Source organism: Capricornis sumatraensis, chromosome 1 (assembly GCF_032405125.1).
Source record: "Capricornis sumatraensis isolate serow.1 chromosome 1, serow.2, whole genome shotgun sequence".
NCBI classification, from domain to species: domain Eukaryota; kingdom Metazoa; phylum Chordata; class Mammalia; order Artiodactyla; family Bovidae; genus Capricornis; species Capricornis sumatraensis.
The window spans coordinates 101,961,405-101,984,857 of NC_091069.1; the positions used below are offsets into that span (position 1 = coordinate 101,961,405).

A 23,453-nucleotide genomic window follows, 5' to 3' on the forward strand; every position below is an offset into this window, starting at 1 on the left:
TGTTTCTGATGCTCTCTTTCCAACAAATCAATTTAGACATTTTCCACCTAAATAGCATTTTTTTCTGGCTTGTTTTTCAGATTGAACTCATTTGCCAGCAAAATAATATAATAGTATTGGAAGATACAATAAAAAGGCTTGGATCTGTAAGTACATTTTTCATAAATAAATGTTAAGGAATCACTTTCATTCTGTTAGTAGGACTGCAAAAAATTATACATATGTTTTGGCTCTCATGTAATTTGTGAAAAATAAAAAGTGTTTTGTTTTCTAAAATCAGCACTCTCCCTGGTGGACAAGGGTCCTCCCATCTGTAAGAACGAATCTGTTCTTGCTCCCTTTCCTTAGTCTGTCCTTCCTTAGAGCTGGAGAGAACTTTTGCTTGGTTTTATTAATGTCCTTAGCTGTTACTTGATTAAAATGAGATCTGTGAGTAATTTAATTCTCAAAATGTAAGCTGTATTTGTTTACACATTAACTCTCATCCCTCTTAATAATAAATATTTTCAAGTCAAATGTTGTTACTTAGTTCTGAGTAATATGTTCTCTTTAACAATGTGAAACGAAAGTCGCTCTGTTTAGGGATTTTAATGTTGTCACTTAAAATATTTGAAACACCCTCTCTAAAAGTATGTCTGTACTTTTATCCCAATAAAGTATTGGTAAATAAATGTTGTAAAACAAATGCTTCTAAATATATTAAAGTGAATGGAAATGCACGAAAGTATATACAAACATAGAATATCCCGCATTCATTTAATTTATTCAATTAGTTTATTTTGTTCAGTAAATTTATTAAATTAATCCAACATTTAATTAATTTATTTGTTGAACAATTATTGAATAAAACTTGAAACTATAAATAGATGTTTTAGTAGTAGCATACAAGTTTTTCTTAGCAAATTAATTTTATTTCTAGAACTTATAACTAGATCTCTTATAAGAAACAATTCTGGCCTCTGAAATTTTTTCTTCAAAATTATTGTGTCAACATAGGGACATTTTCAGTGAAATAAAAATGCAGTACATTCAGAAATCCTGGAAAAGAAAGGCATCTAACTGCTTTTAATTTTTTTCTAACTGCTTTTTAGAAAGTATTGCTGAATTATTATTTTTTGAATTATTTGAAAATACCAAATTTATTTTTAAGGATCCTGTTTGCTTTCAATTTTCATTTAGAAATGATAATATAGTTTAGCTTGAAATAATGGCCTAATTTTTTCCTCCTTGGCAAGATAATTTTAGAGACTGAAAAAGCACAAAATAAATCTCCTTCCAGACTTGATTCCTTTGTCAAAACTTTAGAAGCAGACAGAGATTACTACAAGAGTGAAGCTCAAAATTTGAGAAAGATGATCAGAAGTAGATCTAAAAGCCCACGACGCCCATCTCCATCTTCTCGGGTAGGTTTTTGGAAACTTGTAAATGTTTTGGAATTTGTTGCTGAAGCAGTGGATTTTATTTTTGATTCACCTAATCTGGAAATAATTCCTTTTAATTTGGCATGAATTGGTATCTCAAGGAAAATGGGAGATGGAGCTTTCTTTGGTGGCACCATGGACCATCAAAATTGGTCCTTTATCCCCAGCATTAGTAGTGGTTGGGGGGTAATCAGACAAATGTGGAGCAATTTGGGATGATGTTGTTTAAAAGAGAAGTGATTTTTAAACTTTTTTTTTATTATTTCATTATATAATCATGTTTGCTTAACCAGAAATTGTGTGCTGCCATCAGTAGGACATTTCTATTAGTGTGTGTGTGTGTGTGTGTGTGTGTGTGTGAGTTGCTCAGTTGTGTCCAACTCCTTGCAACCCCATGGACTATATTAATAACACATGTCAAAGAAGAATTTCACATTAAAAAAAATTTTACTGAAGTATAGTTGATTTACAATATTGTGTTTAATTTCAGTCTGTATAGCAAAGTAACTCAGTTATACATAGATATTTTGTTTTTCGTATTCTTTTCCATTATGGCTTATCATAGGATATTGAATGCAGTTTACCTGTGGTATGTGGAAGGACCTTGTATTCAGATTTCTCATGTAATAATTATAGGGTACAAACTGTGATGTAGAGCTTCTGAAGACAACAAGAGACCGTGAAGAACTCAAATGCATGCTGGAAAAATATGAGCGTCATTTGGCAGAAATTCAGGGCAATGTCAAGGTTCTCACATCTGAGAGAGACAAGACCTTTCTTCTGTATGAGCAGGTAAGCTTACTTATACGTAAGCAAGATATGTAAGTACTAGCATTCAGTTCTGCGTGCGTGTTTGTGCGTGCTCAGTCACTTCAGTTGTGTCCAACTCTTTGTGACCCTATGGACAGTAGCCTGCTAGTCTCCTCTGTCCATGGGATTCTTCAAGCAAGAATACTGGACTGGGTTGCTATTCCCTCCTCCAGGGGATCTTCCTGACTCAGGGATCGAACCCATGTCTCTTATGTCTCCTGCATTGGCAGGTGGGTTCTTTACCATTCAGTCCACCTGGGAAGCCAGCATTTAATTCCTAGAGAAGGGTAAATTCTTTAAGTTCTGTGAGAATACTTAAATCTATTAATCAAATTAATCTAACATTTGAGAATTACCTTTGTTCTTATGATGTTCTTAATGAAATATGAAGTATTTGTGTATGTGTACACACACGTGTTGTCCTCTTATCCTAGAAAGATGATATACAAGCATAGAAATAGCCTGATTTTTGGAATAAGAAATGAGAAAAGTAACCGGATACAGTGAGTTCATGGTGAAAAGATTTGGATTTGGAGGTTAAAAAATATTAACATATAGCTTGTGGTGTACTGTCAATCACTGTAGGAATTGCCATAAAATTTGTTTGATTTCAGAGAGTAAAATCAATTTCTTGTTTATCTGTATTTTTAGCTTACGATTGTACAACCCTTATTAAACAAATAGCTTCTTTACTCAATTAAACCCCATGTATCACCAACATAATTTTTTCAAAAATATCAACTTTTATTTAGAATTGCAGCTACTAAGTGTAAGGTTCTGGGCTTGTTACTCTAAAAGATAGAAAAAATAAGACACTGTTTCCTATGTTTACACTCTAGGTAGGAAGAGCAGTATATTGTGTTGTATCTATTTTTTGTTATTTTAGTGTAAGTAGTCTAGAAGATATTATAAGAAATAGAAGAGATAGGTATTTTTCAGTTATGGCAATTAAGATCTTTGCTGGACTATATGGAGTTTGAGTCCTGAAGGAAAGATGGGGTTTCTCTTATCTTGAAAGGGGTAAGAAGGAACATTCAAACTAAAGGAATGACCTGAGACAAAGGGTAAAGGCAGGAAAAACAGTATGTGAATGAATCCATTTATGACTAGAACAAAAGGTGTATGTCCGTGGAGTGAGGTGGGAGCCAAGGCTTGAGAGGTGGATTGGACTAGAACAGAAGTTTTCAAACTTTTTCTGTGAAGGCCCGGGTAAAAAGCAGCCTGGGCCTTGCAGGCTATGTGACCTCTGACACAGCTATTCAGCTCTGTTGTTGTAGTGCAGCAGCCCCAGTAGATACAAACAAGAGAACGAGTTTGTTCCTGTTATTCAGTCGCTTAGTTGTGTCCAACTTTTTGCAGCCCCATGGACTGCAGCACGCCAGGCTCCCTTGTGCTTCACTATCTCCCTGAGTCTGTTCAAACTCATGTCCGTTGAATCAGTGATGCCGTTCAACCATCTCATCTTATGTTGTCCCCTTCTCCTCCTGCCTTCAATCTTTCCCAGGATCAGGGACTTTCCCAGTGAGTAGGCTCTTTGCATCAGGGGGCCAAAGTATTGGAGCTTCAGCTGCAGCATCAGTCCTTCCAATGAGTATTCAGGGTTGATTTCCTTTAGGATTTGGCTGTGTTACAGTATAATTGATTTATAGAGACACAAGTACTTGAAATTCCATAGAGTGGTGGGTGTGGGAGCCAGGTTAGACTGGAGTTAGAGAATGGATGATAAGGAACAGGCAGGGTGTACAAACCATGACACTTAAAAAAAAAACTGTCAAAGGAAAAAGACAGATGATAATAAATGGGACAGTAGGATTAAGTGACAGTTTTTCAAGATATGGGAGGCATGTGCATGGTTGAAGAAGTAGAGGAAGAGCCAGTGGAGAGGGTGGTATTTAAAGTGAGACAAGTAATTAAAATTGAGTTAGGGGTATCTTAAAAGACACTTCAGAAAATGAGGTCCAGGAGTCTGGTCAAGGCTTACCTATGGAAATTGGGAAGTAATATTTCTTCTTCTGAGACTTAGATACTAGCTGAATAGATAGTGAGCAAAATCGAGAGAAAGGATGATAAGGGAAGGAAGTAGCAAAGCAGGGTATGAAATCACCTGCAGATATGGAATAGACTTGGGACCCAAGGATAGTTGTTGAACAAGTGTGTGAAGCATAGGTTGGGTTATCAGTAAGGATCAGTAGGCCTTTCTGTTGGGGTGAAAGTAGTCAAGACATGGAAATGGCACATACATTTTTGTAGAGAAATACTGGAACACTATGATAATATTTATTAAGCCAGTGTTCTGCCTAAATTGTACTGATTTCAAATTTATCAGAAAATGGATGATCTATATCATAGATACCTCTTAGTAAAACACTCTCTCTTGCATTAACTGCCTCCAAATTAATTTGTTTTAATTTTTGGCAAAGATAGTATAAACCAAACTTGTGTTTGTAGATATTCATTTACATTTGGGGCATCATTTGCATTTATTTGTGTAAATTCATTAACGAATTATATCATTATCCTGCTGCAAGCACATTAATTAATATAGGCTTGCATTTTATCTGGCTGGATAGAAGATAGCTGTCCTAAAGCTTGTTAAACAGAAGTCTACGTATGTATTTAAACAATAGGCACAGGAAGAAATTGCCCGACTTCGACGAGAAATGATGAAAAGCTGTAAGTCTCCTAAATCAACAACAGCACATGCTATCCTCCGGCGGGTGGAGACTGAGAGAGATGTGGCCTTCACTGACTTGCGAAGAATGACTACAGAGCGAGATAGTCTGAGGGAGAGGCTAAAGGTTTGAAAGAATTTTATCTCTATGAGGATCTGTGAAATGCAAAACAGCAACATTAAGAGCACCTTTGTTTTGTTTTTGTTTTTTAAACAGATTGCCCAAGAGACAGCATTTAATGAGAAGGCTCACTTGGAACAAAGGATAGAGGAGCTGGAGTGTACAGTTCATAACGTAAAGAAAAGTCACTTTTGCACTTTGGGCTATAAACTGTCAATGGCTCCCCACTTTCCCCTTTTTCTGTGTTCAGAAAAGTTGGTTTTCTCAGATAGCATTTGCAGTCCTAAAGATGTTTAAGGTGGTGTGTATACTGTAAATTATCACTTTTTCATTATTTATTTTCTTCTAAAAAATGTGAGTAAAGTCTTTTCTGTGTTAGGTTGTGTATGCTTTTTGTGTATGTTCTTTAAAGAAAAAGCATTAGGGATGCATTCTCAGTGATTTTAACACTTATTCATCTCCCTGTTTCATTAATGATAGCATTGCCAGGAACAGAGAAACTGGCTTATTCTTCCTAAAGAGTAGCTAAGATAGAGAAAATTATAACAGAATGAAAACCAATAAGAAAAATATATTTAAACTAAATTTAATTGTGAAGCATCACCTTGTTACTAGTTAAGGCTTTGAGATGCTGTCCATATATATTGGAGATATTCTGACTATATAAACAGAATTAAGGGAATTCAGCTTTCTGTTACCAACTTTAATTGACTATATTTCTAAATTCATCTGTTTTATGTTATAATGAGGTTTGTTTTTTTTTAAAGGAATCAACAGAAGTAGACAAAAAAACAGTTTTTTTCATAATCCCAGTTTGTATGTATAACTTGTTCATATTGAGCAACAAATAAGAAAGCTTCTTGCAAACAGGCTATGTGTGCTGTAGCCCAGCTGAACCAGATTGAAAATGCATCTACTGTGACAGGCTTCATGGACAAGCTGTGTGGCAGTGTGCCCAAGTTCCTGCTCTACAGCGCCTTGTCCAGGCAGCCTCCCACAGGGTTCAAGTCTAACCTGATCATCTCATATACCAGTTTCTACAAAGACAGAATGTCTCTCCTGAAAGATTACTGAGATGTTTTTAGTGATGGCAGTAACCTTGTCATTCTGCTTGTATAGCTTGATGATGAACGTATGGAACAAATGTCAAATATGACTTTGATGAAGGAAACAATAACCACTGTGGAAAAAGAAATGAAATCACTAGCAAGAAAGGCGATGGATACTGAAGGTGAACTTGGCAGACAAAAAGCAGAGAATAATTCTTTGAGGTAAAGTCAATTACCATTAAACCAATGGTTTACTATAAATAGTAGCTCTGCTTTTTGAAGGATATTTTAGGGTGATAATTAAGTTATTTGTTGACGTTAATTTTTGAAAGGATTATTATGAAACAGTAGTGGACACCTCAGCACACATTAAATGATTTCCTAAAGGTCAGTCACAGACTGACAGACTGGGAGTGCCGCACCTATAGGAATCAAGCTTCTAGTACTTTTAATCTTGTATTTGCAGGGAGCTTCAGTATTTAGCTGACATAGCTTTTACAAAGCCCTTCTGGGTAAAGAGCATATTTGACCTTGGCCTTTCACTGTTTATAATTTACCTTATAAGTTAAATTCTGTCCTGGGATCTGAACAGTATAAGAAAACACAAAGCACAGGTTTGACAATAGCTTAGAAAAGGGGTGGTTTGACGTACAATAAAAGCCATAGCAAAGAAATAAGAACATGTAACAGAACTTCTGTTAACTGGATGCCATGTACTGTGTTTAGCTCTTCCTGTGTACTGCTCTGTAGCAGGAAAATCCCAGTCAAAGCAACCCACAGGCAGTGGTGGAGGGGAACAAGTTTCTGAAGACTTCCATGTTAGCAGTTTCACTTGCAGTGTCTATTGACGTGAGAAACAGAAATTCTACACATTCACTCAGGTTGAATTTCAGTGTATCTATGAACATATGAAAAATATAATAGTTCATGAGAGTGTGAAATACATTATTTAGTCTACAGATAATACTTGGTTAATATACAAATTCCCAAAGTCGCCTCTTTGGTCTTTCAAGGGTCTGTGGTACGTACTGATGCATTGGAATCACTTGTCAGGACAGAGAATTACTCAAATTCTTTCCCTTCGTTCATTTATTTATTTTTAATTAATTTATTTGTTTTAATTGGAGGCTAATTACTTTACAATATTGTAGTAGTTTTGCCATAAATTGACATGAATTAGCCATGGGTGTACATGTGTTCCCCATCCTGAATCCCCCTCCCACCTCCATCCCTATCCCATGCCTCAGGGTCATCCCAGTGCACCAGCCCTGAGCGCCCTGTCTCATGCATCGAACCTGGCCTGGTGATCTGTTTCACGTATGGTAATATACATGTTTCAATGCTATTCTCTCAAATCATCCCACCCTTGCCTTCTCCCACAGAGTCCAAAAGTCTGTTCTTTACATCAGTGTCTCTTTTTCTGTCTTGCATACAGGGTCATCATTACCATCTTTCTAAATTTCATATGTATGTGTTAATATACTGTATTGGTGTTTTTCTTTCTGACTTACTTCACTCTGTATAATAGGCTCCAGTTTCATCCACTTTATTAGAACTGATTCAAATGCATTCTTTTTAATAGCTGAGTAATACTCCATTGTGTATATGTACCACAGCTTTCTTATCCATTCATCTGCCAGTGGACATCTAGGTTGCTTCCATGTCCTGGCTATTATAAACAGTGCTGTGATGAACATTGGGGTACATGTGTCTCTTTCAATTCTGGTTTCCTCGGTGTGTATGCCCAGCAATGGGATTGCTGGGTCGTATGGGAGTTCTATTTCCAGTTTTTTAAGGAATCTCCACACTGTTCTCCATAGTGGCGGTACTAGTTTGCATTCCCTCCAACAGTGTAAGAGGGTTCCCTTTTCTCCACACCCTCTCCAGCATTTATTGTTCGTAGACTTTTGGATAGCAGCCATTCTGACCAGTGTGAGATGGTACCTCATTGTGGTTTTGATTTGCATTTCTCTGATAATGAGTGATGTTGAGCATCTTTTCATGTGTTTGTTAGCCATCTGTATGTCTTCTTTGGAGAAATGTTTGTTTTTTGATTGGGTCATTTATTTTTCTGGCATTGAGCTGCATGAGCTGCTTGTGTGTTTTTGAGATTAATTCTTTGTCAGTTGCTTCTTTTGCTATTATTTTCTCCCATTCTGAAGGCTGTCTTTCACTTTGCCCTTCATTTATTTTTTACTCTCTTGCTTGAAAGGATATTGCAGGTTCAGGTAAAATAAAAATAATAATAATAATAAAATAAGAACAACAAAGAAAACCTTGAAAAATAGAGAAAAAGTTTCCAAGAAATTTAAATCACCCATAATTCCATCGCCCAGGGAAAATGCAGTAAAATAGATTCGTTTTTCTAGCCAGAAGTGTTTACGTCTGTATATAAGCTTTCTATGTAATTTATATCATCCTATATTAAGTTATATATTTGGCCAGTTTCACTTAATCCCATACCATGAATATTTTTGCATGTAGTTGGAAGTTCTTTGAAAGCATTTTAGTGGTTTATTAAAAATATTCTAAAAGATAAATATATAATAATTTTGAGGGCTTTGTGTACATTTGTTTTCTTCTGGCGCTATTAGTAAAGTGTAATTGACATACACATAGTAAAAATTGCACATACTTAAAGTGTTCAGTCTGGTAAGTTTTGACATTTGTTCGTACCTGTAAGGCTATCACCACACTCAAGATAGAGGCCCTGTCCATCACTCTCCAAAGTTTTCTCATGCCTGCCTATCCTCTTCCCCAGGCAACCACTGATTTGCTTTCTGTCACAGAGGTTTATTTGGATTTTCTAAAATGTTATTATATAAGTGAAATCATGCAGTGTATATTCTTTTATAGGGCTACTTTCATCAGCATAATTGTTTCGAGATTTATCCATGTTTTCACATATAATCAGTAGTTTACTCCTTTTTATTGCTGAGTAGTATTCCATTATATGGATATACCACATAAACATTTCCGTGTTTCCAACCTGGAACTATAATGGAAACTATTATGAGCATACACATATGAGTCTCTATATGGATGTGTGCTTTTACTTCCCTTGGCTAAATACCTGAGACTAGAGTGACTGAGTTATATGATGGAGGTATGTTTAACTTCTGAAAAAACGATTAAACTGTTTTCAAAGTGGTTGTACTGTTTTATTCTACATTTTCACCAGCAGTGTATGAGTGTGCCAGTTGTTACCTATCCTCATCAATACTTTATACACAGTATCTTTCTGGTTTTAGCCCTCCTAATAGGTATATACTGTGGTTTTGATTTGCCTTCTCTAATAACTAGTGATTTTGAGCATCTGTTCATGTCATTTTGTGCCATACATATATCTTCTTTAGTGTCTGTTCAAAACTTTGGCAAACTTTTATTGAGTTATATGTACTAATAAGTTGTAAAAATCCTTTCTATATTCTGGATATAAATTCTTTGTCAGGTACAATATATGTTTGGCATATATTTTTTCCCAGTCTGTGGCTTGCCTTTTTATTTTCCTAAGCGTCTTTTAAAGAGAAAATATTTCTGATTATGTGAAACTTACTGCTTTTTAAAAATTTATTTCCAGCCCTTGTATTCTTATAAAGAAATTGTCAAGCCTAAGGCGAAATTTTTCTCCTGGATTTTCTTTTAGCAGTTTTTTAGTTTCAGTTCTGACATTTAAATCTATGATCCATTTTAAGTTAATTTTTGCATATAGTAGAAGGTGTAGTTCAAAGTTCACTTTTTTTGCATATGAATATCCAATTGTTCCAGCACCATTTGTTGAAAAGCTTTCCTTTTTTCCACTAAATTGTCTTGTAGCTTTGTAGAATGTCAGTTGTCCATATATGTGAAGGTCTATTTTTTGAGTATCTATTTTGTTTGGTGGATCTATTTATATGTCTTGATGCCAGTATAACATTTCCTGATTACTTTTTTTAGTCCTCAAATTAGGTAGTGTTAGTCCTCTAACTTTGTTCTTTCTTAAAGTTGTTTTGGATATTCTGGTTCCTTGCATTTTTGTTTAATTTTAGAATCAGGTTCATAGTATAAACAGAAAAGCCTTGGCAGTTTGGAATTGGTGAAAAACCCCTACTCATGAACACTCTCCATTTCTTTCTTTTTTTGGCTATGCTTAGTGGCTCATGGGGTCTTAGTTCCTGGACCAGGGATTGAACCTGGGCCACTACAATGAAAGCAGCAAGTCCTAACCACTGGACCATTACCAGGGAACTCCTGTCCATTTCTTTATTTAGATCTTCAATTTTTCTCATAATGTTTTATAATTTTCAGTGTATAGATCTTGTATTATTTTTGTCAATTTATCCCTAAATATTTTTTGCTTTTTGATACTGATGTAAATGGAATTTTAGAATTTTAATTTCTGATTGCTTATTGCTTATATATGAAAATACAAATTTTTAAAAATAAAACTTTGTATTATAGAACAGTTTTAGATTTACAGAAAATTTGTGAAAACAGTGCAGAGTTCCTACATACCTCACACCCAGTTTCTTCTGTTATTAACATTTTGCATTAGTATGGTTCATTTGTTAAAAAAATTAGCTGATCAGTATTGATACACTCTAATAAGCTAAAGTCTGTAATTTATTCAGATTTCCTTAGTTTTTCCATAATGTCCTTTTTCTGATCCAAGATCCCATACAGGACACCATATTACATTTAGCTGTCTTGTCTCCTTAGGCTTCTCTTGGCTATGAAAGTCTCAGACTTTCCTTGTTTTTGATGATCTTGACAGTTTTGAGGAATACTGATCACGCATTTTGTAGAATGTCTCTCAATTGGGGTTCGTCTAATGACTTTCTCGTGGTTAGACTGGGTTATATTTTTGAGAGGTCACAGTAGTAAGGTGCCATTTTCGAGTACACAGATATTCAGATGTCATGAGTACATCTTATCAATGTGATTTATCACTGTTGATTTTGACTTCAGTTGCCTGGCTGAGGTAATGTTTGCCTTTTCCAGAATGTCATATAATTGAAATCATATAGTACATAGCCTTTTCACACTGACTTCTTTCACTTAGTAATGTGCATTTAAGGTTCATCCATGTGCTTTTCATACCTTGATAGTTCATTTCTTCTTATTGAATAATATTCTATCATGTATATGTACCACAGTGTGTTTATCCATGCACCTATTAAGAGTCATCTTGGTTGCTTCTAATTTTTGGCAGTTGTAAATAAAGCTGCTATACACTTTCATGTGCATGTTTTTGTGTGGACAGAAGTTTTTATTTTTTTATTTAAATTTTTATTTTGGCTTCTCACAGTTTGCAGGATCTTAGTTCCCGACTAGGTGTTAATGCGGAGTCCTAACCACTGGGCTGCCAGAGAATCCCCAGAACAGAATTTTTTAGATCAATTCAGTAAATACCTAGGAGCACAATTGCTGAATCATATAGTAAAACTGCATTTAACTTTGTAAGAAACTACCAATATGAAACTACTCACTTTCAAAGTGAGTATACCGTTTTGCATTTCCATGAAAAGGAATGAAGGAGACCTTCTGTCAGCATTTATTATTGTCAAATTTCTGTATTTTAGGCATTAAAGTATGTGTGTAGTGATGTCTTGTCATAATTTGCAATTCTCGAATGACAGATAATGTGGAACTTCTCATATTGTTACTTGCCATCTGTGTATTTTTGATGAGGTGTCTATTTAGATCTTTAGCCCAATTTTTCAATTGTTTATCCACTTAGTGTTGAACTGTAAGATTTCTTTATATATTTCGGGTCATGTTTTTATCAGATAAAGTGAAAGAAAGTGAAAGTGTTAGTCACTCTGTTGTGTCCGATTTTTGCGACCCTATGGACTGTAGCCTGCCAGGCTCCTCTGTCCATGGGATTTTCCAGGCACGAATGCTGGAGTGGGTTGCCATGCCCTCCTCCAGGGGATCTTCACTGCCCAGGGACTGAACCTGGGTCGCCTGTGTTGCAGGCAGATTCTTTTTGGTTAATTGAGGAAAGCAGGCCTGAAGAGGAGGATGTAGGGAAGCCTGCTGTCAAGAAGAGAAACAGAAACGGGACAGTGGAGACATTCAGCGCCTCTGGCATCTGCAGCTGCAGCGGACATGGGCCAGAGCCCAAAATTTAGAAGCACACCAGATGACCTTGGGCATGCTGGTTACTTCTTAGATGTAATACTGAAGGCACAATCCATGAAAGAAATAATTGACAAACTCTACTTCATTAAAATTGAAGACTTAAGAGGCTCGATCGGGCGGAACAGAGCCAGGCAGCAAAGGGGAGCATGCCAAAGACTCTGGGCAGTGGCCCAGACGATGGAGCCCACACCCTTCTTCTACTGACAGTGCTTCGTGTGAGGCCCTTGGCCCCCAACCAGCAGCAGCCCACAGAGGGCACGGATGGCATAGAACCCAAAGAGACAGCCCCGTTGGAGGAGACCAGCAGCAGGGGTTGAGCGGATACCCCCACCCAGATTCTGACCCAGGTACTAAGGGCCTTGCCACCCCAGGCCACCCCAGCAGGCCACCACAGAAGGTGGGGATGATGAGACCAAGCCCAGCCAAGGCCCCATGACAGCTCCCAACCTGAGCCCCAGCGCCCATGAAACTGCCCCTACTTCCAGCGGAGACTGCAGCGGTCCCTGGGACCGAGGCAGCCCACCACCCCAGAGACCTCAGCACCCATCAACAGTGGGGACCCCCCAGCCACCATACTGGAGTGATTCCAACTCAAAGGACACCCAGAGTCACCATCTGGTATCTGCCAGTTTTTCCCACTGACCTGTATCCTACCCAGCACTTCTTTCTCCTCTTTCCCATAATTCATGACATCAAAACACTCGCTTTTCCCTCCTTTCTTTGAGACTCAGGAGGGCCAAAGCAACACCCTTTTGCTTTTTTTTTTTTCCTCTCTCCCCTACCAAGGGTTGAAGGAAGGGATCCATCCTTGTTGTTCAGAGGCACCTACTCCCTCCCCTAAATCAGGCTGAGAAGGAACCAGCCAGATCTTCCCTCCTCCTGGTGGTTTTTCTTTCCCACCCCAGTTTATTTTTTGTTTCCCTGCTCCTCCCTACCTCTGAAGCCATGTTATGAACTGTCATGTGCCACCTGAGCCTCCAGTAAAAAAAAATGGGGAAAAAAATTGAAGGCTTAATACTCTGCTCAACATGATATCAAGTATATGAGAAGACAAGCCACAGACTGGAAGAAAATGTTGGCTGAAGACACCTCTGATAAAGAACTGCTATCTACAACTTAACTTTAAAGAGATAACCAACTCAATTAAAAAATGGGCAGAAGAACTTAATGGATATTTTTCCAAAGAAGACATACAGATGGCTAACAGGCACATGGAAAAGTGTTCAAAAATGTTAAACATCAGAGAAATGCATAGTAAAACCACAATGAGATAACACCTCACAGCTGTTAGAATGATTATCATCAGAAAGACCACAAATAACAAATGTTGGCCAGATGTGGAGAAAAGGGAACCCTTATATACTGCTGATGGGAATGGAAATTGATGTAGCCACTGTGGAAAACAGTATGGAGGTTTCTCAAAAAATTAAAAATAGGGCTACCATATGACTTAGCAATTCCACTCCTGGGTATTTATCGGAATAAAACAAAAATGCTAATTTGAAAAGATACATGCAACCCAATGTACATAGAATCATTATTTACAATTGCCAATATATGGAAACAACCTAAATGTTACTCATCAACAGACAAGTGAATAAAGAAGATGGGTGTATAAATATATGTGTATATATATATATACACACATACAATGGGATACTACTCAACCATAAAAAAGAACGAAATGTTGCCATTTGCAACAACATGAATGGACATTGAGGGTATTACGCTAAGTGAAATAATTCAGATATCAGTTCAGTTCAGTCGCTCAGCCATGTCCGACTCTTCACAACCCCATGAATCGCAGCACGCCAGGCCTCTCTGTCCATCACCAACTCCCGGAGTTCACTCAAACTCATGTCCATCGATTTGGTGATGCCATCCAGCCATCTCATCCTCTGTCGTCCCCTTTTCCTCCTGCCCCCAATCCCTCCCAGCATCAGAGTCTTTTCCAATGAGTCAACTCTTCACATGAGGTGGCCAGAGTATTGGAGTTTGAGCTTTAGCATCAGTCCTTCCAAAGAAATCCCAGGGCTAATCTCCTTTAGAATGGACTGGTTGGATCTCCTTGCAGTCAAAGGGACTCTCAAGAGTCTTCTCCAACACCAAAGTTCAAAACCATCAATTCTTCAGCACTCAGCTTTCTTCACAGTCCAACTCACATCCATACATGGCCACTGGAAAAACCATAGCCTTGACTAGACGGACCTTTGTTGGCAAGGTAATGCCTTTTGAATATGCTATCTAGGTTGGTCATAACTTTCCTTCCAAGGAGTAAGTGTCTTTTAATTTCATGGCTGCAATCACCATCTGCAGTGATTTTGGAGCCCCCCCAAATAAAGTCAGATATACATGGCATATAACCTTTAAAAATTGTGAATCACTATATTATACACATGAAATATATAATATTATACATCAATTGTACCTTCGTAATAGATAGGTTATAGCTCAGATGGTAAAGCATCTGCCTGCAATGCAGGAGTCTCAGGTTTGATTCCTGATCTGGAAGATCCCCTGGAGAAGGAAATGGCAACCCACTACAGTATTCTTACCTGGTGAATCCCATGCACAGAGGAACTGGTGGGCTACAGTCCATGGGGTCACAAGGAGTCACACACGACTGAGAAACTAACACACACATCCAAATTATATTTAGGGCTTTTAAAAAACTCAATAATAAGAAACAACTCACTTCAGTTCAGTTCATTCACTCAGTTCGTTGTTCATCACCAATTCCTGGAGCTTGCTCAAATTCATGTCCATCGAGCTGGTGATGCCATCCAACCATCTCATCCTCTCTCATCCCCTTCTGCCTTCTATCTTTTCCAGCATCAGGGTTGTTTCCAGTGAGTCAGTTTTTTGCATCAGGTGGCCAAAGTATTGGAGTTTCAGGGTCAGCATCAGTCCTTCCAATGGATATTCAGGACTGATTTCCTTTCGGATTTCCTGGTTTGATCTCCCTGCAGTCCAAGGGACTCTCAAGAGTCTTCTCCAGTACCACAGTTCAAAAGCATCAATTCTTCGGTGCTCAGCTTTCTTTATAGTCCAGCTCTCACATCCATACGTGACTAGTAGAAAACCCATAGCTTTGACTGGACAGACCTTTGTTGGCAAAGTAATGTGTCTGCTTTTCAAAATGCTGTCTAGGTTGGTCATAACTTTTTTCCAAGGAGCAAGTGTCATGAAATCTCTCACTGTTTCCATTTTTTCCCATCTATTTGTCATGAAGTGATGGGACCAGATGCCACAATCTTAGGTTTTTGAATGTTGGCTTTAAGCCAACTTTTTCACTCTCCTCTTTCACCTTAATCAAGAAGCTCTTTAGTTCTTCTTCGCTTTCTGCTATAAGGGTAGTGTCATCTGTGTATCTGAGGTTATTGATATTTCTCCCAGCAATCATGGTTCCAGCTTGTACTTCATCCAGCCTGGTGTTTTGCATGATGTGATGTACTCATATAAGTTAAATAAGTAGGGTGACAATATACAGCCTTGACCTATTCCTCTCCCAATTTGGAGCCAGTCTGTTTCGGTTCTAACTGTTGGTTCTTGACCTGCATAAAGATTTCTCAGGAGGCAGGTCAGGTGGTCTGGTACTCCCATCTCTTTCAGAATTTTCCACAGTTTCTTGTGATCCACACAGTCAAAAGCTTTGGCGTAGTCTATAAACCAGAAATAGATGTTTTTCTGGAACTCTTTTGCTTTTTCACTGATCCAACAGATGTTGGCAATTTGATCTCTGATTCCTCTGCGTTTTCTAAATCCAACTTGAACATCTGGAAGTTCACAGTTCATGTACTGTTGAAACCTGGCTTGGAGAATTTTGAGTATTACTTTGCTGGTGTGTGAGATAAGTGCAATTGTGCAGTAGTCTAAACATTCTTTGGGATTGGAATGAAAACTGATCTTTTCCAGTCTTGTGGCCACTGCTGAGTTTTCCAACTTTGCTGGCATATTAACTGCAGCTCTTTCACAGCATCATCTTTTAGGATTTGAAATAACTCAACTGAATTCCATCACCTCAACTAGCTTTGTTCGTAGTAATGCTTCCTAAGGCCCACTTGACTTTACATTCCAGGATGTCTGGCTCTAGCTGAGTGAACACACCATCATGATTATCTGGGTCATTAACATCTTTTTTGTATAGTTCTTCTGTGTGTTCTTGCCACCTCTTTTTAATATCTTCTGCTTCTGTTAGGTCTATACCATTTCTGTCCTTTATTGAGCCCATCTTTGCATGAAATGTTCCCTTGGAATCTCTAATTTTCTTGAAGAGATTTCTAGTCTTTCCCATTCTGTTGTTTTCCTCTATTTCTTTGCACTGATCACTGAGGAAGGCTTTCTTATCTCTCCTTGCTATTCTTTGGAACTCTGCATTCAAATAGGTATATCTTTCCTTTTCTCCTTTGCTTTTAGCGTCTCCTCTTTTCTCAGCTATTTGTAAGGCATCCTTAGACAACCATTTTTGCCTTTTTGCATTTCTTTTTTCCTGGGAATGGTCTTGATCACGGCTTGCTATACAATGTCACAAACCTCAGTCCATAGTTCTTCAGGCACTCTTTCTATCAGATCTAATATCTTGAATCTATTTGTCACTTCCACCATATAATCGTAAGGGATTTGATTTAGGTCATACCTGAATGGTCTAGTGGTTTTCCCGAGTTTCTTCAATTTAAGTCTGAATTTTGCAATAAGGATTTTTTGAATTTTGCAACAACCCACTTAGAATGGGCCAAAGACCTTAACAAACATCTCATCAAAGAAGTTATAGAGATATCAAATAAGTATATAAAAAGATGCAACACATCATATATCATCTGAGAATGCAAATTAAAACAAGATATTAAAACATAGCTATTAGAATGGCCAAAATTGGAAGCACAACAAATACTGGTAAGAATGTAGATCAACAGGAGCTGATGGGAATTAAAAGTGGTACAGTCACTTTGTAAAGCTATTTGGCAGTTTCATACAAAACTAAACATACACTTACCATATGATCCACCAATCATGCTTATTGATATTTACCCAAAGGAGTTGAAAACGTCATGTACACACAGAAACCTACACATAGTGTTTGTAGCAGCTTTAATATAATTGCCCAAATTTGGAAGCAACCAAAATCTATAATAGGACTCTGAGCTAGAGATGGCAACTGTATGTCAGATCCCATATTAATGTTATACTGAGAACCTTCACTATCTGAGTTCTGGTCAGACAAATTACCTGTCAAGACGTTTTTCCAAAATACTCTAAAAATCTATCATTTGGTTCTGATTATGTCATTTTGTGAAGGAAGCATTCTATTCTGTGGACTGAGTTTTATAATAGGTACAGATTTCTCATTTTGAATTTGAAGTCTTAAGAGTCATTCTGAGGTAGCAAAGCATAAATTTCAGTCTGTGCTATCAAACTTGCTTATATCATTTGGTAGAATGCTGAATGAAAACTATAAAACGCCATCACTATACACTGTAGCTTGGTTTATGAGTGCTGTCATCTGTAGAATTTTCTGTTTCTCTAGTGTGAGTTTCTCTGGAGAATCTACTTAATTATAAACAATTATCTATAAAAGCATTATTTTGAGTGTCTCTGAGTGAGTGTTTCCTTAGAACTGGGCAAAGTGTGTACAACTGAGCACTGATGGGGAGTGCAGTCTGAGAACCAAGTGGGAATTTGTTTTGAGAATAAGACCTTAAAGAGAAATCAGGAGAATTGCACGATATGCCAGAACCCTGATTTTTAACAGCTCCTGAGGGTGCACAGAAGAGTTGGTTTTAAGCTCCAAAATCACCATTCAAAAAAAGTACATCAGGTAGTTTATAACCTAAGCCCCTTTGGGCTTTGGTATAAAACCCTCCTAAACATATCTTGACTCCAGTACTCTTGCCTGGAAAATCCCATGGACGGAGGAGCCTGGTAGGCTGCAGTCCATGGGGTCGCTGAGAGTTGGACGCGACTCAGTGACTTCACTTTCACTTTTCACTTTCATGCATTGGAGAAGGAAATGGCAACCCACTCCAGTGTTCTTGCGTGGAGAATCCCAGGGACGGAGGAGCCTGGTAGACTGCTGTCTATGGGGTCGCACAGAGTCGGACACGACTGAAGCGACTTAGCAGCAGCAGCAACAATGTAATAGGATTCATCTTTCTCCACACCCTCTCCAGCATTAATTATTTGTAGAGGTTTTGGTGATGGCCATTCTGACTGGTTTGACATGATGCCTGGTTGTAGTTTTGATTTGCATTTCTCTAATAATTAGCAGTGTTGAGCATCTTTTCATGTACCTGTTGGCCATCTGTATGTCTTCTTTAGAGGAGTGTCTATTTAGGGATTCTGCCTAGTTTTTTTTTGCATTGTTGATGTAGAAATCTTGTCTCCCTTTAAGTCCTTTTACCCTCCCCCATTTACTAGATACAGATTTGTTTTCTGTTCTACCTATGATTTACATTCCCTTAAAGCTGGTTTTCATGTTTTTTATTGATATTTCTTTAGTGTGAGAGTTCATGTGTGATATCAGCCATTGTTTCTTTGAATATTGTGTTTGTTCTTTCCTGGAATCCCTATTAGGTGAATATTGGACCTTTTCATTCTGTTGTTTATATCTCCTAAACTTTCCTTTGTATTTGTTCTGTCTTTTTTATCTGTGCTCTATTATAGATAATTTTCTCTAACCTGGCTTTTTTTCTAGCTTACTAATTGTCTCTTTAGCTGTATCTATTTTATTCTTAACCTTGTCATTTGATGTCCTTTTAAAATTTTTATTTCAATGCCTTTAGTTTAATTTCCTGAAGTTCTCTTTGGTTCTTTTTAAAATCTGCTGGCTCTTTTTATTATGAATTTGTGTTACATTTTTTATGTATTAGTATTTAAAATTATTTTAAAATTTCTGTTTAATAAGGCTATAATCTGAAGTTCTTTGAGATCTAATTAGTTTGTGTGTCTTTTGACTCCCACTAAGTTTGGGTTGTTTCTTAGTATGTTTTTAAGATTGAATTGTGAGCTCATTTTTTTAAAATTTATTTTTAATTGAAAGATAATTACAATATTGTGTTGGTTTGTGAGCTTATTTTCAACAGACCCTTGTCTGGGGTTTGGTTTGTGCCTGAGTTGAAGTCATGTCCCGCCAGAAAACTTTTATGTGTATTTCCACCAAGTTTTCTAGATTATATTACCATCCTGGAACCAGATTTTATTTTGATTTCTTATCTTGAGATTGAGATTGCCCAACGAAGATGTTTAGTTATTTTTGTTACCCTGCTTTAGCAATGTTTGGGAAGCTGACTTCCTCTAGTCTGGCCTCTCCACTAATAGTGTAGCTCTTAGTGGCTTTATGTGGGGGGATCTTATTTCTAAAACTTGTGTGGCAGACATTTTTGTGGCCTCATCTTCTGTTTCTGAGTTAAAAGACAAGACTCTAAGCTACTGAGACAGGTAAACCCCAACCATAGCTGATATGACATCAGTTCATAGACTTACTACTCTGATTTGGCACCAAGGGACTTCTCTTACAGATTGTTCTGAGTTTTGCTATACATTTTAAAGGATACGTCTTACATCTTGTTTAGTATGTGTGTTTTGTGGTGAGAGGACTTTCAGATTATCTAGCTTCCATATTTCCAGAAATTATAGTCTGTCTACTTATTTGTTTATTGACTATGAATTGCATGAGAGCAGGGTCCCTGCCCATCTAGTTCACCATAGTGCCTGCTACATACTTAGTAAGGGTTTGTGGACTCAGAGAAATACTGTTCATTATAGATTTATTTATACTAATGAAAACCTGAAATGAACCCAAATGTCTAATATCAGGGGAGTACTTTGGAGGGAATGATGCTGAAGCTGAAGCTCCAGTACTTTGGCCACCTCATGCGAAGAGTTGACTCATTGGGAAAGACTCTGATGCTGGGAAGGATTGAGGGCAGTAGGAGAAAGGGACGACCGAGGATGAGATCGCTGGACAGCATCACGGACTCGATGGACAGGAGTCTGAGTGAACTCTGGGAGATGGTGATGGACAGGGAGGCCTGGCGTGCTGCGATTCATGGGGTCGCAAAGAGTCGGACACAACTGAGCGACTGAACTGACTGAACTGACTGACTTAAGTAAATGGTTATATTTACTTGAAAGCAAATGGCTATTGCTCATATAAAGTTTTTCAGCAGAAAATGATAATTCGAAGGGCTAAATTATAAGACTGAAAAATGTTAAAGATTGAATGTAGGTGAAAAACATCTGAACTCAGGTTTGAATTTAGATTATGGTAACTTTATGCAAAGCAAAAAAATACTAATGAATACTAAAGTTGTTTATGTTACAGTGGTAGATTGAGTATCCCCTTTTACCCTTTATATTTCAAACCTCCTATAGTTTGTTTTTATGACGAAAATACTAAGAACAAAAAATGTGCATTAGTTTCCTTAAAAGTTCTTAGATTTAAATACACTAAAAAGTTGATAAAACATAAAATTTCAGAATTAGTTTTATTATTAAAATGTTTACAGACTTTTATATGAAAACACAGAGAAAGATCTTTCTGATACTCAGCGACACCTTGCTAAGAAAAAATATGAGCTACAGCTTACTCAGGAGAAAATTATGTGCTTGGATGAAAAAATTGGTGAGTTTTTGCTGATGTTCCTTTTTGTTTTTTAAGTCTGGAAAAAAAAGTTTTCTTCTCTTCAGTTATAACGTAGAGAAACTTAGAAATAGATCCTTAAAAGTTTTAGTCAAAAATCATGAGAATATGTATTTTTCTTTGATAGTAAAATATTTTACTTAAACTTAGATCCATAAATACTTAGACATGGCTTCATATTTTTCAGTGAAGGAATAGCTAAACAAAGTAACAGTACTTTGTAAATTTATGATGACCAATTTTAAATTTATAAGCTTTTATATTATGTCATGCCCATAGCTGTTGTAATGAAATGTATTACACGTTTACTATTTTTGGTAGAAAGTATACATAGATTTGGATATATCTGTAGTTCATTTGAGTTTATAGAAAAAAATATTTTTATGAAGTCTCTTATTATTGTTTCTTACCAGTGTTCTTTATGAAAATATGGTCATAACTTAATCTTCTTATAACTTTAAATTAAAATTTTGGTCAGGACAATAAAAGTGCTCATTTTAAAACTGAATAAGATTTTAAAGGTTTGCTATTATGCAGATCAAAAATATCTGACATAAGCAATTAGGTGGGGTAGGGTGCTTTTTACTGAGGTAGAAAGTGTTAAAAGAAAATATAAAAGGAGAATATTGAGGAACTCACTTTTGGATTTTAAGTTCAAGTAAAAATGTAGGGTAAGTAGGTAAATAGATAAGTTAGTATCTCAGAAGAGAAATCTAAGCTAAAGATATACATTTAGGACACATCAGCATGTAAATGATATTTTAAAACCGTGAAATCACCTAGGGAAAATGTAGAGAATGAGAAGAGGATCCAGGACTGAGTAAGAAGAGCCAAAGAAGTAGGAAGAAAACCCAGAAGTGAGTGTCATTTGGGGAGGCAAGAGAGCAATATGTTTTAGAAAGGAGAATATGATCAATTGTCAGATACTTTCGAGACGCAAAATAAGATGAGAATGAAAAAAATATTGATTGGATGGACACATTGGGGGTTTTGGAAACATGAGTCCCCCAAAAGTTTGAATTATAGTGTTAGATGTGAAAGATGGAGTAGTCTGAGGAATGATTGGGAAATGAGATGGTGGAGACAGGAGAGAACAGAAGTCAAACAGAAGTTTGGCTATTAAGAGTAGCAGAAAAATGGGGTGGTAGCACAAATGGGATGTGGGGTTGACTTTTTTTTTAAGCTAGGAGATTCTAGAACTGGCTTAGAGTGTTTTTTCTGCCAATGGGAATGAACTCAGATATCGGAACACCCCAAACAAGCGGTTTGCCTGGAAAAGAAACAGGATTCATCCTTTTTGCATACATCACCCTCTGTGGTATGGAATTCTGCTCTCAGTGCTGCACTGGGTGGCCCTGGCAGTCATTTACCTAGTGGTCTAGTCACACTGAGTTTCTTTGGGTAGAGATGGTCTAGACCAGTGCTCCTCAAACTTCAGGAGAGCTAAGCTCACTGGAGCCGGGCTCCTCGGGGCAGGATATGCCAGGGCTTTTGTATCTTTCCCAGGGTGCTTGTTGAAACATAAATTGCTCTGCCCACTCAGAATTTCTAATTCAGTATGTCTAGCATGGGACCTAAGGATTTGTATTTTTCACAAGTTCCCAGGTGATGCTTATGGTTCTGGTTGAGAAACCACCATTTGAAAACCACTTTTCTGTACCAGTTATACAAGACTTCAACACTGACACTGGCATTCCAGCATACTTACAAAGCAAATCAGACTTCCTGGGATGATTTTTTTCTAGGAATGTTTATAACAGTGCTGCAGAAAAAATCAGAATATTAGAAGATATTTGACTCCGATGATGACTTAACTGAATGTATTTTTAAGATCTGGTAGTTACCAATTTATATGCAACAGTGATTCGAAGCTAAAGGAAGGTGAGATTAGGAGAGAAAAAAAATCAACATTCCATGTACTTCCTCCACACACCTTCCCCTCTCCCACCACACATTCTACTTTGAGAACTTGTTATATAGAACTTTCCTTTGCTGTTCTAATTCAAATGTGTTAATTGTGCTTTTTCATTTACAAGTCATTTAGAATGATTAGTCTTCATTTTTAATCACTAACAACAAAAGCCATTTTAAAATTTGGGATAGAGTATTTTATCTTTAGTCATTGAATATAATATAGGAGAATTTACTTTGAAAAGTACTTCACTCTGCTTGAACTGGAAAAAATTTTATCTTGTTTAAAACAATGCCTTTATGATTACACATTTAGATAATTTTACAAGACAAAGTATTGCCCAGCGAGAAGAAATCAGCATTCTTGGTGCAACCCTCAATGATTTGGCTAAAGAAAAGGAATGCCTGCAAGCATGTTTGGATAAAAAATCTGAGAATATTGCATCCCTTGGAGAGAGTTTGGCAATGAAAGTATGTTCTGAGAACTGTGATTTAAAAGAAATGTTTGAACTTGAATCTGAATAAAATAATAGGATTTTCCCAATTTTTTTTTCCCTAGAGAGGAGAAACTTTAAATCTAATTTTGAAATATTTCAAGATAGTCTTAGGAAATATATGTTCAAATTCACTAGCTAATATTTTTAAATAAATTTTTCTCTCATCAATTTCTGATCAACTTTTACTAACAATAACTAATTCAAACATCTCA

General features: G+C 37.0%; 1 protein-coding gene across 2 annotated transcripts in view; it reads left to right on the top strand.

The window, feature by feature from the left end:
* The first annotated feature begins 1,297 nt into the window (after window positions 1-1,297).
* The window catches only part of TSGA10 (testis specific 10), a 56,384-nt gene continuing 34,228 nt past the window's right edge, over window positions 1,298-23,453 (top strand). The window contains exons 1-7 of one of the 2 annotated variants that reach the window (XM_068980015.1): window positions 1,298-1,403; window positions 2,058-2,213; window positions 4,859-5,029; window positions 5,120-5,197; window positions 6,143-6,294; window positions 20,700-20,815; window positions 23,061-23,215. In XM_068980015.1, coding sequence (XP_068836116.1) covers window positions 1,353-1,403; window positions 2,058-2,213; window positions 4,859-5,029; window positions 5,120-5,197; window positions 6,143-6,294; window positions 20,700-20,815; window positions 23,061-23,215 — 879 coding nt within the window. In that variant the 5' untranslated portion in view covers window positions 1,298-1,352. The remainder of the gene's footprint in view (window positions 1,404-2,057; window positions 2,214-4,858; window positions 5,030-5,119; window positions 5,198-6,142; window positions 6,295-20,699; window positions 20,816-23,060; window positions 23,216-23,453) is intronic. The other variant, XM_068980022.1, reaches the window with a different exon arrangement.